The 19644-nt window shown below is 39.7% G+C and overlaps 2 protein-coding genes across 2 annotated transcripts; both read right to left on the minus strand.

The window, feature by feature from the left end:
• Nucleotides 1-4152: 4152 nt before the first annotated feature.
• On the minus strand, nucleotides 4153-5692 carry LOC110699334 (ATP-dependent DNA helicase pif1-like). The gene is made up of 2 exons (XM_021876852.1): nucleotides 5281-5692; nucleotides 4153-5189 (listed from the first exon to the last, which is right to left on the minus strand). The coding sequence occupies exons 1-2, from the start codon at nucleotides 5690-5692 to the stop codon at nucleotides 4153-4155; spliced, it is 1449 nt and encodes a 482-aa protein (XP_021732544.1).
• A 12-nt stretch (nucleotides 5693-5704) lies between these two features.
• On the minus strand, nucleotides 5705-7153 carry LOC110699342. Its single transcript, XM_021876865.1, has 4 exons — nucleotides 6617-7153; nucleotides 6122-6505; nucleotides 5859-5953; nucleotides 5705-5786 (listed from the first exon to the last, which is right to left on the minus strand). Exons 1-4 carry the CDS (start codon nucleotides 7151-7153, stop codon nucleotides 5705-5707), a joined length of 1098 nt encoding a protein of 365 aa, XP_021732557.1.
• Nucleotides 7154-19644: the final 12491 nt, after the last annotated feature.

Genomic DNA, 19644 nt, shown 5'->3' on the forward strand with positions numbered 1-19644 from the left:
GACTTGTGTATAGAATTGTGTAACAGGAAAGAGGGTAGCTGTTAGTAGTATTCACTTATAGCATTTGAAATATACAGCAAAATATTTAGCCGTTTCTTTACAGCTTGTGTGCAAAATAAAGCAATGATGAGAGTAGTTTATTAACCAACAGATTAAAGGCTGCTACTATGCTTTAGTTCCCTAGAAAGCTGAACTGCTTTATTGATTTGTACAGCATTGAAGTTTACCAACGCAGGTATTTCTTGGAGATTTGGAGCTGGTTGAAAAGAAGCTGCTATCTAATAACCTATGTGCACAAAATGTCAGTGGTGGCAGCAATCTATTAACCAGCATTTAAATAGGTCTGGTTGCATTGCTTTTGTTTTGCAAGTTGCAGAGCTTAGTTTTTTCGATTTTAAAAATGCAGGCTATCATGGTAAAGAAATCTATATTAGAAAAAAGGTGATTCTTTTCAATGTCTATTTATAGCATCATGTTAAAATTGGGTAGAGTTGTTGTCTTCTGTGTAATAGTCTTGAAGGAGGTGATAGCTGGTTTTATTTGATAACTACTGAATAATTAGTTGTTCCATGATTACTTGGTTACAATATAGTATCTTTTTTGTCTTGTTTTAAAAATAATGTCACTCTTGAAAACTGAGAGTGAATTGGCTAATATTATGGATTGAGAAATGTAGATATATTGGCAATCAAAGGAATGGGCTGCATATGTGGCCATAAGCATATGTGTTAGGCTGAGAACTTAGACTAAGGTAAAGCTGGGCCTATAGAATCACACATTTAGTATTGGTCTTGGGAGTAAGCCACTACATAATACATTTGTGTTAAGACATACATGGCAGCCTAGAACAAGTCAGTTACTTGTTTATATGTTATGTTTTTGGAGAATAGTAAATAGCTTGTTTATGACTATTGGGAAGGAATATCTATTGCATCATGCCTGATTGTTGAAAACATTTTATTTCAAGAGTTTTCAAAGCTGTGCAATTAATCAAGGGTTGAAAGTGTAATGAAAACAATTTGGGTCGACTTTAACAATAGTAATGCTATTTACTGCAGCACAATTTTCATGAATACAGTTGACTTAGGTACAATGCTTGGCATCAAGAAATGGCTTGCTGTTGAATTCGTAGATAATATAATGTCTTTGAGGATATCTGGTTTATATGAAATATGCTAAATCTGTATCAAAACATACGTGATTGTTTTAAAATACAAATATTTGTGGAGCATTATGAGTTCCATGATTTTTTTTGACCTACAATTATGACTGTCATTGAATTTTCAAAAAGAATATTGAATATGGCTTCTATTTCAATGTCTGAAAACAGAATTTTATTCAAGTGTTTTCTTGTCAAAGCTATATTAAATGAATTTAATGTGATAAAAAAAACTGGCCTGTTTTTGCTTCTATATATAGTATTGCTTGCTATCAAGCATGTAATACTCATAAAACTGTAATTACAAGCAACAACAATTATCCCAATAGCTTGTTTTTCAAGTTTAAAGGCTGGGTATGCAACTACGTTTATTGTTCATTATCAGCCTGAGCATGTAGAGATAGTGGTATGAAATGGACCATATTGATCTACTATTTTTCTATGTTTTAACACAGGCAGTTACGATTAATGTGGATGTTAAAATTGTTATATGCTTAGATTTTGCTTTTTATTGCTAACTTTATAATTGTGGTGATATTTTGGCCTTGCATTTTACTTTACAGCGCATTCCTGATGAATTTCAAGGCATATTATATGAAGGATTTCAAGGTGTTAATTTGCTAGTGCATGGTAAATCAAGAATCTGGGAAGCTACCATGGTACAACAAGAGGATGGAGATAACTGGATCACTGTTTTAGAAGGTGGCTGGTGTGATTTTGTTAGGGATAATGGTGTAATCCCAGGCGATGATTTCAAATTTACGTATACAGGACAGAGTGCATTCTATGTTCAGATAATGAGGCCAACAGGTGGCAGGAGAACAGAAGATAGAAGACTTGACAAGGGCAATAGCAGCTCGAGCAAGAGGCTAGGACGTAAGCCAGCTTATCATGGCAGTTCAGCAAGTATGGCTGAAACAAATGGTCGCCTTGAGGAGCTTGCAGATCATTGTCGTGAGCCGCATTTTAGATTTATTTTTACAGCACCTTATCTTAAGGTAGGGACAATTGTATGTGTCCATAATAAGTGTTTGGTTTTTTTTATTAAAAACAAAAAGCTCCAAACTATTTGTATGTAATAACATTGTATATTATCTTGTTGTCTGCAGAATGTGCCTGTCGAATTTGCAAATCACTGGTTAAGCGAGCTTGAGGACTCAAGTTATGTATTACTTTAGAGCTTTGATACACAGTTTCATGCTAAAGTGAAATGTGTGAAGAATGGTGGCCTAATTACCTAAATCCAGATAAAAAGAGTCACCAATTTCACATCTCAGTATAATGTCCAGGAAAATCAAGGCGCATTAATTAAGTATAGAAAAGGATATCCTGCACTGTTTGATATAGATCTAGTTCCAATGTGAATCAGTAAGGATAGTCCCTAGTCTAGGTTTAATGTAATAAGTCCTAACAATAGTTTGTGAGGACATAATAAGAAAAGTGCACTGTGCTGAATATAATTTAGGCTACTTGTGTTGATAACCTTTATATGGAAGCTTGATCTAGTGTGTTATTCCTAATTACATGTTTTTCAGAAGTGAGATGTTCTATGTTGTCTGTTTTATATATTAACTACTGATTTAATAAACATCTTTGTAGTATTGCTTAAACCCTAACTGAGAAAGTTAAATGTAACAAGAAAAGATGCTTAAAATATCTATTTTTATAGAAAAAATCTGTTGAGCTCATGGCATAGTGTACAGTAGATCTACAAAACAGGATGATTGGATAAAGGGTTCAGATTAAAGGCCTTACATTTTACTGAAGCATATAGCTGTAGCCAACACCTGTGTACAATCAGATAGGCACTTATATGCTATGCAATACATCAAGTGGTTCAAAACTACTGCACACTGATTGTCTGCAATTCTAGCTATAAGTAATGTTCAGTAGCATATGATCTTATGAGTAGGCTCTTTTGTCCAGTTTATTTAAGGTCTAACCCAATCCTGTGGTGTATGAGTTGTGTTGACATGACTTATGCAAGACATCCTTTATCCTAAAAACAATAGAGTACATCATCTTTGTATATATAAATGAGACTAACTTGGTATAAATATATAGTGTTTTTTTAGTGATCTTAGCCATTTCAAACAGCATATTTCAAAAGCAAAGAATTCACAATGGCAAGCAAGGGCAAAGGCAAGGAGGGCAGCAGTGGACAGCACGGGTCGGCTAAAGAAGCAAGCATAGGGGCAGTGGTGGATCGTGTTAATTCACTTGAAGAGAGGATGCAAAGGCTAGAGAAGCTTGTTTCTGATCTCTGTTTTGGTGAACCAGAAGAGAACCTGGCCAGTCAACAAGGAGACTACTACATGCAAAATGCTGAGGTTGATGCTAAGCAAAACTCACAAGAAGGAACAAGCAAGTACACCGGGCATCAAATTTTTCACAGCACCGATATCCACCACCGCTCTAGCCCATCATACACCTCTGCAAGTGATGCTTCAGGTGGAGTTTCATTTTAAGCAAAAAAGCCTTTATGTCATCTAGCTGGCTGGTAGACCTGTACTGCACTGCTAGTGGTCTAAGTGAATGTTATTAATTTCCTGAATGTATCCTAAAATGTGTCTAGGTTTATATTAGGTGTTCAATGTCTAGTACTTAAGCTTTATTAAGTGTATTGTCCTATGTATGCTAAGTGAGATTAATCACTGTCTTATGTCTATTCTTTGTACTAATGCTAAGCTAAGTTTTAGTCAGAAGATGTTTTAAAATGACTGTTCCTGTTAAAGTCTAGTAAAGAATAACAGTTCTTTGTTTAGCAAATATGTAGCACATGTAGCCTAGCACTTAAAATAAATAATGGCAAACAAAACATAGAAAATAAGACCAAATGAAGGCAATAACATATAAAGTAAAGAAATATTTGATGTATCTAAATCCAACAACACAAACTATGTATCTGAATTCTGAAATTTCAACAAGCTATGTGTACAAAAACTAATGCAACTAAGCTGTAACAAGACCAAAAATATTGTGGTTGCACCTGCCTAAATTATTGAAGCTAACCTTAAGACATCATAAGAAACAACATTTTTTACATGTGAAGCAGACAAAGCAGTAGATACCTTTGGGCTAAAGACAATGACTTTTTCGGATTTCTTAGCACGTGAGAGAGCTACATATAGGTGGCCATGTGAGAAGCAAGGTTGTGGGAGATATACAACAACCTTGTTCAATGTTTGACCTTGTGACTTGTTTATTGTCATGGAAAAACTAATCTTAATGGGAAATTGCTTCCTCTCAAATTGGAAGAGATAATTTGCTGAAGATGAAGGGCAGAGATTAACGCGTGGCAGAAACCAAAATTTCCCTTTGTAGTGGCCTGTTGCTATGACGCAGAGAATATTATTGGGCAAAAAACGCTTACATATAAGCCTTGTTCCATTACACAGACCTTCAGATGGCGCTATGTTTCGCAGTAAGATAACAAGACAATCTATCTTCAAGATGATTTCATGAGGGCTCATACCTCCAGGACATAATTTGTTCAGGAATTCAGTCGGGTAAAGAGTACAATTATCATCAAGAAGAGAGTCGAAGCTTTTGTATGAAGCATGCTCTCTGGGGAATAGGTCAATCAAATAAGTATTGATTGAATCTACATCTTCATTCATAGGGGTAAGGATTGTTATCTCTGTAAAAATGTTTGGACACATGTCCATGCTGTCAACTTCCGGAAAAGCAGCAGATGCCACCGCTGGTATAGGATCAATTTTCGGGTCATAGCAACGTACAATGTGCGCTGGCAACTGCACAAAGTCAACTTCAGTATTCTGCAGCTGTCCATTTCCAAGCGCCAGTAAAAACTCAGAATATGCAGCATCGTGTCTAGCTCTAATATTCTCTGTCAATCGGAACCTTATCATCTTAGGCCACAAGTATGAGCTGACTAAGCTTGCAGCTACAATTTCTCTTTGAGACTTCCTAGGAACAATAGGGACAACTTGCTTAAAATCTCCTCCAAATACAACCACCTTTCCTCCAAATACTTGATCAGGGTCACAGAGATCCCGAAGAAGCTGATCTAGCTAGCAATTCCACATTTTCCTGTCGTGCCATGGATGCTTCATCCCATATTATCAAAGAAGTGGCTCTAATTAAAGCGGCCAGGCTACCTTGTCTAGGAACATCACATGTAAGAGATTTCTCTGAATCAAGAGGAATTTTGAATCTGGAATGTGCTGTTCTGCAAGATGGTATGTTTGAAGTTGTTATCCCTGAAGTTGCAGTAGGCAATACAATTTTGTGAGCTTGCCGAACCTCAGCGTATAGTGCATTATACAAAAAAGTCTTTCCAGTCCCACCAGGACCATCTACAAAGAAGCAGCCAGCAATGCTGCCATTTACATGTTCCATAATGCTATCAAAGGCTATCTGCTGAGCTGAATTCAGAGCGTCTCTGCAAAAAATGCATTCATCAGGTATTGGTGCTTCCAAGGCATCAACAATGTCTTTGGTTTTCCTGATTTCTGCATCATCTGGTTCTATTAAATGCCCTAAGCCAAAATCTGCTAATGATCTACCCATGCCTTCTAATGACTATTTAATTGATCTTACAGTTAACCTCCTTGCTTTGTCTTCATCTCCTGGATTTGCATACCTGTAATCCTGTGCTAGTGAACTGTAAAAGCGTAGCCATAAACTGTTTGGATTGCTGGGCTGACAGAAAATAAGGATAGTAGCGAAGAGTTACCTCATTGCTACAAGCATTTGCACTTCTGATGCCTCCTCTAAGCAAGCCACTACTGCACCATCTGCTTCCATTAAGCCTCTTTTAATGGCTGCTTCCTGGAAAGTACAGCAGACTTGCCCTTTCACTGTTAACAAATCTTCAAAGGACTTGGGACTCCAAATATTAATAAGTTGCAGACGCAAGAAAAACCGCTCACCCTCGCCTGGAGCCACAAAAGCTAAGCGCCCAACAACTATTATTTTATTTTGACTTTGAAACTATGCCTTTTTTCCATTGTCCCACCTAAAGTGTTCAGTCATCTCACTGTACAGGTGACCTGTACCACCAGGTGTAGCTGCATTCAGCCTAAAAAACTCTATAAGAGCAGTGCGTGAACACTTATCATTTTGAACCACAATATCTAAACGTTCATTCGGGTGCACAACAACAGTTTGCATATTAGGCAAGTGCACAGGTAAGAGCTGAACAGACGGATGCATTTCAAATAAGTCAAATCCAAAAATTCTCCAAGCTGCTTCGCATGGAGAAACCCATCTACCAGATTGAAAGTTTTTAATTTCATCCAAAGCTGCATCCTGCTGGCCTGCCACATTGAACGACACCCTATCATGGCCCTTGTACACATACTTGTACAAGTACTTAACTGCCTAAATTGTTGAACAAACCTCAACATTCAAATGGCAGTCAAAAAGTGTTGATAGATAAGGATTGTACGGAATGACCCACCGGTTGTCTAAGTTAGCTCCCCGAATACGCACACTTTCACCAGTATTTCTCCTTCGGTACATTGGGAAGCCATCTTCATTGTTTGTTGTTTCACTTAGAAATGCCCTAGGATAATTATACATACAAGCAATAGAGCCATCTTCCTGATTCTTCATGCACCCACATGAAGGGTTCCGTAGGCCACAAGGGCCATGCATCATATGGGCCAAGACTATCTTCTGAAGATTGCCACATTCAACAGGGATTTCAGCACACACAAACTTATCAAAATCTGAAGGTGATTTGACCTTGTATTCACCTTTAAGAATGATTAAGAAGTGAGCATGAGGAAGGCCTCTTTTTTGGAATTCAATCACATATATGATTGCCTCAACTTCACCAAACACATGTTTTTTCATGATCTCATGTTTAAGGCTGATAAGTTTAGATCGAAAAACTCGCGCTATAAGGTCAGGACGATTTTCTGCAAGTTCCCTATCAGCAAGTTCAGCTGTTATCTCAAGCCATTTAGCGTTGCATGTCATAGGTACAAATAAATCAGGCTTTCCAAAGCGCTGAACCAATGACATTTCATTTAAGTATCGTCATTTCATATCACGTGGCCCTCCAATAAAAGTCGGAGGAAGAATAACTCTACAGCCAACATTTATAGCATTTGTTTCACCTCCTTCTTCAGAATCTAGAATTCCCTAGAAAAAAAATCAGCACGTATGGTTTGCTGATTTCGCCTGAAGAAATCTAATTGTGTATTTTCTACTTTGATGTACATGTCTACAATATACTGCTGGAAACAACGCCCTGTACGAATCAACATATTGTGCGGGCGATTTTGAAGTTTATATGCATAATATTGCCTTGGGGAAATATGCCTTTATGAAGTGCCACTATTTTCCGAAGCACCTAAACATAGGACACAAAAGACAGTAAGCATAATGACCTAAGGGCTGTATCAATTTTTTTCCCCAAATAGCAATAACAAAAGAGCAAATTAGGTCATAATAATATAGGAACTCACGAAGAGCCTCTGCAGCAAGCAAATCTTCTTCTGTGTTAACAGAACATGAATGCACAGGGTTTACTGCTGCTGAACCATGTTGTTGCTTGTCTCTGTAATTTTTGCACATCCCCTGTGCCCATCCACAATCACCATAGGGAAATAGAAGAGGATACTGCAATGGATCATAACATCCATAATAATGATATATTCGATGAATGTCGTCTGATCTACCAGACACACAGATGTATGGACCTTCTGAGTTGCTAGAACCTGTACTGTCTGTCCATATAGCAGCCACTTCATTACTTGTTGGTGCATTAAATATGCGTTGGTCCAAAACTACATGTTGATTGATAACTATTTGCGTATCCTCACTTACACTGATCTCTTTTAAAGACCGAAAGAACCGAGCATATGGATTGTCTTTCGTGACTCTCATTAGAATTTCAATAATATCGTCCCTAACTTCTGGAAAACACTTAGTCCTATTTGCAGCCTCACAATAGCCATCATAGAAATACAACTGCAGGAACTTAGGCCCCCCTCTTTGGTAACAGATCAGGTAGAAAATGATATATCTGACCATGCATTTTGAACACGTAAATTCCTTTTTCAGTTTTAGCTTCATAGTCACCTCTGAACGAGCTGAAAGCAAATAAGTTATTACACAGCCGAGCATATTTCCTAAAGTGCACTGCATCTTCATCGGCAGATGTAAATAAACACTCCAATTCAGGAGGATATTCATTTGAAGCAATTCTGATATCCCCATCTCCACAACAAAAATGCAATGTTTCATGTTCAATTTTTTTAGCACCACACTTCAGACAAGGATGCAGCACCTTTAATTGCAAAGGGCCAATTTGCAGCGGCTTACCAATAAGAGCAGCCGGGTTGACTGCAGCACAACGTAAAAAATTAGTTTATAAGGTAAGCTAATAACAAATTACGCTTCATGAAAGGAGCTCACTGTTTGGTTTAGACTTTGGTTTAGGCTTTGGCTTTGCCTCTGGTTTTGGCTTAGGCTTAGGTTTTATTTTATTTTTTTAGCTGCGTGTTGTTGTGCACCCTAAAGACTTGTTTCGCCAGTTTTACTGCAATTGCAAAACATTATCAGGCAAAACACCATTGTACACCACAGTGCACCAAAGCTGACAACAACAACATCACATATACAATTTATACCGTATTGAGTATGGCTGGACCATAGCATCCAAGGCCCGTGTGCATTTGCTGGCACGAGCATTAGCAGGTGTCTTGTAATTAAGGCAGCGGTCTACGTCACATAAAATTTAAAACAACCACACTCAGAAAATGGCCAACAACAGGCATCTAGACAGTAAAGAAGGCAAGATTCCTTACTCATGGCAGCAACACTACAAATATAGTCAAATACAGCTGCTGCAGAACGTTGAACGCAGCAATTCTAGGAACAAGCAAACAAAAATAGAAACATAAAGAACAATAGAAAATAACACTATAACATAAACAAAAGCAGACAGTAGTCCAGAATTATAAGGCAGAAAATGAATCATTATCATTGAAACACATAAATCATAAGCTTACATAAACTGGCCAATGGGTCCTGACACACTCACAAATTTCAGCCATTTAGGAATAACAAACATAAGTAGTGCTAATCACCACTAACAAGAAACATAAGCTAGTTTCTAAACAAGCATATCTAGCTATGGCTATAAGAATGTGCCATGTTCACAAAACAGCCCCCAAAAGACCCTTCCCCCTAGATTCTATTCTAATTTCCTGCGCTTAAACACAAGCTCCAAGTCTTCAGGGACTGCAACAGGAGTAAGAGTAGCCCGAGAAGCTTTGTTGGGGCGTGCTTTAGGCTTCCGTGGTGCAGCTGGGCGACAGCCAGAAGACTCTAACTGATGGGCAGTAGATTTAGGAGTGCTTCACTCAGCTGTAGTGAAAAACGGAGGCAAATGCAGTGGTTGCTGAACACCTAAGACACGCTGCATAACTGCCATAAAACTCTCCTTTGCCAGAGCACACTTAATCCCATCATAAATCACATCTGCATGATTCAAATCCACAATGTTCAAATTGTACCTTGAACATAAAAAGTGTACTCCTTTCTTTGCTGCATCTTGAGCAGCAGTCTTGCATTTCCCAGTCAGTGAACTGTATATGCAATCTTGACCAGCAGAAGAGTATGGATTGCATATTGTAAGCCAAGCAATGCACTTCTTGCCAGCTATTTCTAGAGCTTCAGCTGATGAGACACTGGCTCTAGTTTCATCAGCCAAAGTGCGCAAAACATCTAGGTAATCAATGCAGACGTACTTAGCAGCGCGTTTCTGATTTGGAACAGAAGGCCACCTCACAGGTGTCTTAGGATTTTCAATAGATTCCAACCCCAAGCATTTCATCTCATACAAGAACCCACAACGTTCTAGCCTACCAATTCTGTCACTCGAAAAGTCATCAACCTGGACACCAAACTCAGCCCTTAACCCCCTAACAGCCTGTTCAGATGCCTTTTCAATTGAGGCTTTGAGGGTATCAGCCGGACCACCATTGTACACATAGCGCCCTAACATGTCACCCGTATCAAGGTGCAGCTCAACAACATTTCCACCATTTACAGACAAAGTGTACAGAGGAGCTGGCAGCTCCAAACATGCCACAACCTGGTTCAGCAAACACTGGTAGGAAATGGATACATTCCGAGGGTGGCTGGCCATCACCTGTTGATGAGTGACATTTATGTCACTCTTAGGGGTAGCACTTAGGTCTTTTTCCTCTTACTCTTCTTAGTTTTTTCCACCTCATTTATCCTCTTATGGCTTCTTTATGTATTAATGAAAAGTAATGCTTATTTGCGCTTATTTTGATAATCTTTATACATTATTTTATCATCCCCATGCTCTCGTGAACTTTGGTATCTTCTGCAGGTTCCATGACGGTCCTATGCACGGTGGGAGGCCCCTTGGCCAAGTATGGAAGCCATGGACAAAGGCAAGAGGAGCAAAAGGGAAGGAGAGGAAGCAAGAAAAGAAAGTGCAAGAGGAGGTGTGGCCGAACCTCTGAAAGGTCCGGTCGAACCTAGGTGTGGTCAAACTTTTGAAAAGTTTGACCGAACCTCCTGGGTGCAGTGAAGGCAGTGTCAAACCAGTTTTCAGCAATTTTGCAGGAGAGGTCGAACCTCAAAAGTTCGACCAAACAAGGATCGGGGAGGTTCGACCGAACCTACACAGAGTTCGACCGAACCTACCCTGAGTCCGACCGAACCTACCCAGAGTTCGGTCGGACCTTTTCCCGATCTCAGCCAATTTTGTACAGACTATTTAAGGTCCTTTTGAGATCGTTTTTCGGGGAGAGAGAAGAAAAACAGTAGAATAGTTTTCAGCAAAAAAGATACTCTCTCTTAGTTAGCAACTTCATTAAATTAGTTGATTTAGTTTTAGAAACTCTCAAATCTAATCATTGTAGAAGCAAATTTCAAGATTTATCTCAAGAATTTCAGCAATTATCCAACATTTTTGAAGCTTCAATAGTAACTTCTTTCATTTGTCCTTCATTATTTTCTGATTTTATTTTTTGTTTTGTAAGCCACTTGATTTTCTCTCAATCTTGATATATTGTTGTTGCAAGTTAGCTTTGTCCATAGATAATCACTTGTTTTTCTAAATATTAGAATCGCTTATAATACAAACTTGGAATTTGCATGTACTCACAATGAATTGTGAGTAGTCCTCTTGGCTAGGGGTTGGGTGAAACTCAACCTATTGGTGATTATGTGATTTTGGGAGTGATTTTGATGATGGATTGCGACTAAACTTGATTATATGGGATTGCTTGTTAGTTCTTCATGATAGGAGTAATTAACCTAGATTATTGAACTTGATGGCATGAAATGTTTGGTTCGACATGGAAATGTGAGTTGAATGTTTCATTACCTATTGCAATAGGATTATGTATCTTTTGTTGCTAAGTTAATGAGGGATCTAAGCTTAGTAATATGAGTTGTTTTCATATCGTTTGATGTTGATCTTACATGTGGTCTTTGCTATTCCATTACCCTCATTCCTCTTTATTTGCCTAATTGCTATTGGTTGAGTGAATCCCATTCCCCTAGTGTTTTAATCCCTTGAATTCAACCTTTAGTTGTAGTTTGTTAGTTAATCACCACTTATACCTTGATTTCGATTTAGCTTGAGCATTAAGATTATTTAGCATTTGATTCCCGTTCTCCGTGGACCGAACCTTTGCTTGCCATTGTACTTGTTTGAGTGAGGTGTTTGTTATAAATGTGTTTGAATGAGCCTAAATTGTGCGACCGATTTAGCGCTCGTCAAAATGGCGCCGTTGCCGGGGAGCGGTGTTGTTGATTGCTATTTGATTGCTTGAGTCTAATTCACCTTTAAAAAAACACAAAAAGAGTTGTTTTCCTTTTTGGCTACGCTTGTAGCGTTGCTACTAATTGTGTTTGTTGAGTGCGTATGCGTAGGACTCAACATCGTGAGTTGGTGCCTTACGATCCCGAGATTTAGCAAACCCTTAGAAGAAGGAGGAGATCTCGTTCGCGGTCCTCCACTTCCCCAAGAAGAGAATCCAACCCGGAACCACAAAGAAATCCAATGGGTGACAACCCACCACCACCACCTCCAAGACCTTTGAAGGAGATGGGAACTCCGGGAGCTTATAGAGCTTCAAGTGGGATTGCTCCCCCAAACACCCCGGCCAATGACTTTGATATTAGGCCCGCAATGATAAATTTGATTGAGACGAGACAATTGAGTGGAGCAAAACACGAGAGCCCTCTTGCACATTTGAACGAGTTTGAGAAATATTGCAACACGATCAAGGTGAATGGGGTCATTCAAGAGTTTGTGAGACTAAAACTATTTCCTTTCTCCTTAATAGGAAGGGCTCTCGAATGGCTTGAGAAGGAGGTGAGACCCAATTCTTTGAGGACTTGGGATGAGGTCACCACGACTTTCTTAGGGAGATTCTACACTCAAAAGAAGACGGCCGAGGAAAGAGCTCTAATTCAAGGCTTTCGGCAAAGGGGTAGTGAGACTATCTATGAAGCTTGGGAGAGGTACAAGGAGTACCAAAGAGAGTGCCCTCACCATGGAATCCCAACATACCAAGTTTTACAAATCTTCTATGGAGGCTTGAGTTCTCAAGGCAAAACAAGCTTGGATGCGGGAGCCGGTGGGCCAATCATAAATAAAACCAAAGATCAAGTGATTGAGATCATTGAAGATGTGGTAAGGCACCACATGGATTGGCAAGAAAATGAAAGAGAATCCACAAGCAAGAGTGGGGGGGGGGGGGCGGCTTATTCGGTAGATCACCTCAATGCTATAAACAACTTGACATCCCAAATTACAAATCTTGGAAAGGAGATGACATCGATCAAAGCTAATCTTGAGTCCTCCACTTCGCGCCAAGACTTTTCCTCCCAATCTAAGGGGAGAGGTATGAGTTCTAACCCTTCTACTTCTACATCTAATAACATGCCCAGTGGATGCTTATTTTGTGATAATTGTGGGTCTTATGACCATGATACATCTTCTTGTAATTTTGATTCCCAATCCCAACCCCTTAATGATGATGGTAATGAGTATGAAAATGAACATGTCAATGCCTTGTCTTATGATAATAGACCTAGGAATGACAACCAACGATACTTACCACCCAATCAACGAGGGCAAGGGAATAATTTCAATCAAAGAGGAAATGATTATGATTACCACAACCACAACCAATGGGGTGGTAGAAACCAAAGGGACCAAAATCCCCAAGGTAATTACAACCAACAAAGTGGTTATGGTAACCATAATCATAACAATCAAGGAAACTATGGAAATCAAGGCCAATACCACCAAGGGGGGAGTTCTAATAATCGGAACAATTGGAATAATAATGGTAATAGAGGCTTTAACAACCAAAATGCTAATTCCAATGTGAGAGGTCCTAGAGCACAACAAGACAATTGTTACACTCAACCACCTCCACAAAAGTCTATCCTAGAAGAGATGATGGAAAGCCAAGCCAAAATGTTCAACACTTTCATGGCCACTAGTGATAAGAAGTTTAATGAAGTAATGACCCATAACAAAATGCTTGAAACACAAATTTCTCAATTGGCCAATGCTTTAAAAGAGGGAGCTAGCACTTCTAAACTTCCACCCCAAGGACTTGACCCCAAGAAACCGGTGAATGCTATATCAACTAGGAGTGGGAAAGTGTTGGAAGAGAGTGTCCCTAAGGAAAACAATGAGAAAGTGAACATGAGTGAGCCTCCCCTTGAGAGTGATTTTGAGCGTGAAGAAGAGAAAGCCTCTGAGAATGAAAAAGAAAAAGAGAATGAAAAAGAAAAAGAGAGTGAAAAAGAAACCAAACAATTGCAAAGACTTCCATATCCCCATAAATTTGTGAGACACAAATTAGATGTGCAATTCGGAAAATTCCTTGAAACACTGAAGCAAATTCACCTTTCAATCCCTTTTACCGATGCTATCAAGCAAATGCTTAACTATGCTAGGTTTTTAAAAGATATTTTGAGTGGAAGGAGAAAGTGTGATGTGGTGGAAACGGTGAATCTCACCGAGAATTGTAGTGCTATTATCATGAATAAGATGCCACCAAAGTTAAAAGATCCCGGTAACTTTTCAATCCCTTGTGCAATATATAAAATGCAAATTGATAATGCCTTGTGTGACCTTGGGGCTAGTGTTAGCCTTATGCCATATTCGGTATATCAAAGACTTGAGATAGGGGAACTTCTACCCACTAACATTACCTTACAATTGGCCGATCGATCCATTAAATTTCCAAAGGGTAAGGTAGAGGATGTTCCCCTAAGAGTGGGAAAGTTTGTAATTTCGGTGGATTTTGTTGTGTTAGAGATGGATGAAGATGTTAACATTCCAATAATTCTAGGAAGACCTTTTCTTGCTACTTCGGGTGCTTTAATAGATGTTCAAAGTGCTAAATTTTTCACTAAAAGTAGGAGATGAGGTGATAGAATTTGATTTGAATGAGAGCATGAAATATCCAAGCTCTAGTCTTGATAATTGCATGATGATTGATACTATTTATTCTATTGTAACTTCTATGCATGAGCACTTGCTCACTACTAACGATGCCCTTGAGAATGTCCTTTTGAACAAGGAAAAGATAGGTGACCAAAGCAAAGAGATGGCATTGTATGAAGAAATGCTTGAAGGAAGTACAGAATCAAGCAATGAGAAAGTGTGCATGGGAATCACAACGCATGATGCATTAGAAGTAGCTACCTCAAGAGAAGGTAAGGGTGTTCCAATGGTAGAGTTGAAACCTCTACCATCACACCTAAGGTATGAGTTTTTGGGCCCCAATTCAACTTTTCCGATTATTGTGAATTCTTCTTTGAACGAGTGCCAAACTCAAATGTTATGTGGTGTTTTGAGAGATCACCAAGGTGCTTTAGGCTATACCATAGATAACCTCAAAGATATTAGCCCCGCTTTATGTATGCACCACATAACACTTGAGGAGGGTGCTAAGCCTTCCATTGAGAGGCAAAAGGAAACTCAATCCTCTAATGGGGGAGGTGGTGAAGAAAGAAATCACCAAACTCCTTGATGTCGGCATCATCTTCCCCATTTCGAGTTCTAGATGGGTTTCCCCCGTTCATGTGGTCCCTAAAAAGGGAGGAATGACCGTAGTTGAAAATGAGAATGGTAATCTCATTTCAACTAGAACGGTGACTGGTTGGAAGATGTGCATAGACTATAGACGTCTAAATGCATCCACCAACAAGGATCATTTTCCTCTCCCTTTTATCGACCAAATGCTTGAAAGACTAATCCAAGCACAAGTATTATTGCTTTCTTGATGGTTATTCGGGTTTCTTTCAAATCCCTATAAACCCGGATGACCAAGAGAAAACAACTTTTACTTGTCCCTATGGAACTTTTGCATATAGGAGGATGCCCTTCGGGCTTTGCAACGCACCGGCAACCTTCCAAAGATGCATGATGAGTATTTTTGGGGACATGCTTGAAGCCGAAATGGAAGTTTTCATGGATGATTTCTCGGTAGGGGGCCTTTCGTTCGAGGATTGTTTGTCCAACTTGGGCAAGTGCTTGACAAGATGTGAGAAGGTCAATTTGGTTTTGAATTGGGAGAAATGCCACTTTATGGTGGAAGAGGGAATTGTCCTTGGTCACAAGATTTCAAACAAAGGGATTGAGGTTGACAAGGCCAAAGTTGAAGTGATAGAAAAGCTTCCGCCACCAATCAATGTGAGAGGAGTAAGGTCATTTTTGGGGCATGCCGGGTTCTATAGGAGATTCATCAAGGATTTCTCACAAATTGCTAGACCCCTAAATGCTCTTCTTCAAAAAGATGCCATCTTTATTTTTTGATGAAGAGTGTCTCCAAGCTTTCAACAAATTAAAGGAGGCTTTAATCTCAACTCCAATTGTGCAAGGGCCAAGATGGGATTTGCCATTTGAACTTATGTGCGATGCAAGTGATGTTGCGATTGGAGGAGTATTGGGGCAAAGGGTAGAGAAGAGGCTTCATGTGATTTACTACATGTCTAAGACCTTGAATGAAGCTCAACGGAACTACACCACAACGGAGAAAGAGTTTCTTGCCGTGGTTCATGCTTTTGAGAAGTTTTGGAACTACCTCATTGGTTCCAAAACTATTGTCTACACTGATCATGCGGCTATTAGGTACCTTGTGGCAAATAAAGAGTCCAAGCCTCGTCTTCTTCGTTGGGTGCTATCACTTCAACAATCGATGTAGAGATTCGGGACAAAAAGGGGGCCGAAAATGTGGTTGCGGATCATCTATCCCGGTTAGAGAACGTGCAAGATAATGACGATGGGGTCCCAATTTGTGATGAGTTAAAAGATGATGTGCTTTACTTGTTGGCCGAGAAAGATCTTCCTTGGTTTGCGGATTTGGTGAACTATTTGGTTTGTGGGGAGTTTCCTCCAAATGCTTCAAGGAACCAGAAGAAGAAGTTGAAAAGGGAAGCAAGGCATTACATATGGGATGATCCGATCCTTTTCAAAAGAGGAGTAGATGGTTTACTCCGTAGATGTGTGCCAAATGATGAAGTGAAGAGTGTTTTGAAGATGTGCCACTCCGATCCTTGTGGAGGGAACATGGGTGCCAACAAAACAGCCTTGAAAGTACTACAAAGCGGGTTATGGTGGCCTCATATCTTCAATGATTCATGGGGTTTTGTGAAAACATGTGACTCTTGCCAAAGAACCGGTAATGTTTCGAAGAGAAATGAAATGCCTCAACAACCGATTCTTGAACTTGAGGTGTTTGATGTGTGGGGCATTGATTTCATGGGACCTTTTCCCTCATCTAATGAAATCAATACATCATTGTGGCGGTTGATTATGTTTCTAAATGGGTTGAAGCCATTGCCTCCCCAACTAATGACCACAAGGTAGTGATGAAGATGTTCAAAAAGGTGATATTTCCAAGATTTGGGATCCCTAGAGCAGTGGTTAGCGATAATGGTTCTCATTTTATTCATAATGTGTTTCAAAAGATGCTGAGAAAGAATGGGGTCCATCAACGCTTTGGCACGACTTATCACCCACAAACAAGTGGGCAAGCGGAGGTTTCCAATCGCCAAATCAAGGTAATTCTTGAGAAAACAGTGGCTAGGAATAGGAAATATTGGTCGGACAAGCTAGATGATACCCTTTGGGCCTATAAAACCGCTTTCAAAACCCCCATCGGCACTACCCCCTACCGGCTTGTATATGGTAAGTCTTGTCACCTTCCGGTTGAACTTGAACACCGTGCTCAATGGGCTATCAAAAAGATCAACTTTGATTTGGCGAGTGCGGGTGAACAAAGGTGGCTAGACTTGCATGAGTTAGAGGAACTAAGGATGGATGCTTATGATTGTGCAAGCTTGTACAAAACCCGGTCAAAGGAGTGGCATGACCGGAAAATTGAAAAGAAGACCTTCAATGTTGGAGATAAGGTGTTGCTTTACAATTCAAGGATGAAACTATTTCCCGGAAAACTCATGTCAAGGTGGAGTGGTCCATTCACCGTTAAGGAGGTGTTCCCCCATGGAGCCGTTGAGCTAAATGATTTGGATGGATCGAGGTCATTTAAGGTCAATGGGCATCGCCTCAAGCTTTATTATGAGGATGCTCATGTTGGTTTGATTGAGTCAATGCAATGCAATCTCATCTTTTGAGTGTGTGAAGTACGTCAAGCTAGTGACGTTAAAGAAGCGCTTCCGGGAGGCAACCCGAGTTTCTAACCCTCCTCTATTCTATTTGCTTGATGTTTTCTTTTCTTCTTTCACAACTTTGGATTGATGGTTTTGCGTGTATTTTGTTTGTGTTGGTATTCTTGTTTGTCTTGCCTTAAAAAGGAATGCATTTTTCATATACCTTAGGCATGATTGTGTTGTATTTTAGTGTGTCTTGAGGGGACGTTTTGTGCAAACTTTCAGATAGAGGGATTTAGGGTGTTCGACCAAACTGCAACAAGGTTCGGCCGAACTTTGCAAAAGTTTGACCGAACCACCCAAGAGTTCGGCCGCTCCTCCCCTAGAACTCAAAATGGGCTAAAAACTGTCGGATTCTGGAAAATCAAAAAGTTCGACCGAACTTTTCAAAAGTTTGGTCGAACCTATGCTGGTCCGACCGAACCCCAGAAAGTTCGGCCGCTCCTGTTCTGGAAATCAAATTAGGCTGAATTCTGGCAGTTTCTGGAAAATCCAAAAGTTCGACCAAACTTTTCAAAAGTTTGGTCGAACTTATTATGGTTCGACCGAACCTCATAAGGTCCGACCGAACCTTTTTCGAGCTTGCCCAGAATTAATAGGCTTGAGCCGCTGCTTTCTCGCTCTTACTTCATACATTCGGCTCTCTCTCTCCCTTCTCTTCTCCTTCTCACCCTAATACTCCATTGTCACCCCTCCTTCAACTTCAAATCTCCATAAAAATCACTCCAATCTTTTTCCCTCCTCACTTCATTAACATCCACTACTCAATTCCTACAATCTCCTTAAATTTTCCCCAATTTCTAGGGTTTGAGTGACTTGAAACTTCTTGATTTCTACTTACTTCCAATCAATTTTGGTATGGTTATTCTAGCTTTTGCAAGCTCATTTCTTCAATTTCTCTTTGTTTTACCATGTTTTACATGTTCAAGTATGATATGTGGTATAATTGATATTGTTAGTCATGGCTTGTTTGATTTAAGTGGTTATTGGGATTTCCTTGTTGTAACTGGTTGGTTGTTGTTAGTAGAACTTGTTTCATGATGAATATGCATGTATGACTTGGGTTTTCATGATTTCAATTTGTTTGCTTGAATGTGCTAATCTTTCACTAGGTTGTTCATGCTACATTTTGATTGAGAAATTCTTGAGTTGGATGGAATTTTGTGACTATTACTCATTGTTCTCGGTTTGATTTCGATGAGTTTTGAGTGTATTTCATGAATTTTAGGGGACATCATGCCCAATTTTGCCTAGGTTTTCTTAGGATTTGCATTCTTTTGCCATAGGATTTTTAGCTCATGCCTTGGTTTATAAGTGTCCATTAATGCCTTGAATTGTATTGTTGCTACCGTCTACATCTATTTCACAACTCATGGCTTTTACTCTCATTGCACACACTTTTTATCTCGGCGAGCTTCTTGTGCCTCCTTTTGGCTTGAATCTTCCTAATGTTAATTCTTGGCGATTTTTGTAGATTCACAATGCATCTTTTTGGCAAAAGCAAGTCCAAGAGGAAGAGGACGGGTGAATCTTCATCGTCCAATTTTCCACCTCCACCCGGCATCTATGATCATGGCATCATCGCTCCAAACAAACACTTTTGGGATGTCTATAAAACCCTCATAGACCGTCCCATACGATCTACAAGGTTCTTCTGCGGGAACACCTTAAGAAAGCTTGGCATCATGGATGAAGTAGTCCGGCTCGCACAAAACTTTGGTTGGGGCGAGTTCATTGACCTCCACGCTCACACCTATGAGCGCGTCACATTGGAGTTCCTTGCTTCCCTCCGCAAGGAAGTCATTGAAGAAGATGATGAA

This window comes from Chenopodium quinoa, unplaced genomic scaffold (assembly GCF_001683475.1).
Source record: "Chenopodium quinoa cultivar QQ74 unplaced genomic scaffold, ASM168347v1, whole genome shotgun sequence".
Lineage (NCBI taxonomy): Eukaryota > Viridiplantae > Streptophyta > Magnoliopsida > Caryophyllales > Amaranthaceae > Chenopodium > Chenopodium quinoa.

Coding starts and splice junctions, on each gene's coding strand:
- LOC110699334 (XM_021876852.1), bottom strand. CDS start 5,692: ATGGGTAGATCATTAGCAGATTTTGGCTTAGGGCATTTAATAGAACCA. Junction 5,190..5,280: donor ATGTGATGTTCCTAGACAAG/GTAGCCTGGCCG, acceptor ATTGCTAGCTAG/ATCAGCTTCTTCGGGATCTC.
- LOC110699342 (XM_021876865.1), bottom strand. CDS start 7,153: ATGTCATTGGTTCAGCGCTTTGGAAAGCCTGATTTATTTGTACCTATG. Junction 5,954..6,121: donor GGTGGGACAATGGAAAAAAG/GCATAGTTTCAA, acceptor TGTACTTTCCAG/GAAGCAGCCATTAAAAGAGG. Junction 5,787..5,858: donor CAAATGCTTGTAGCAATGAG/GTAACTCTTCGC, acceptor ACGCTTTTACAG/TTCACTAGCACAGGATTACA.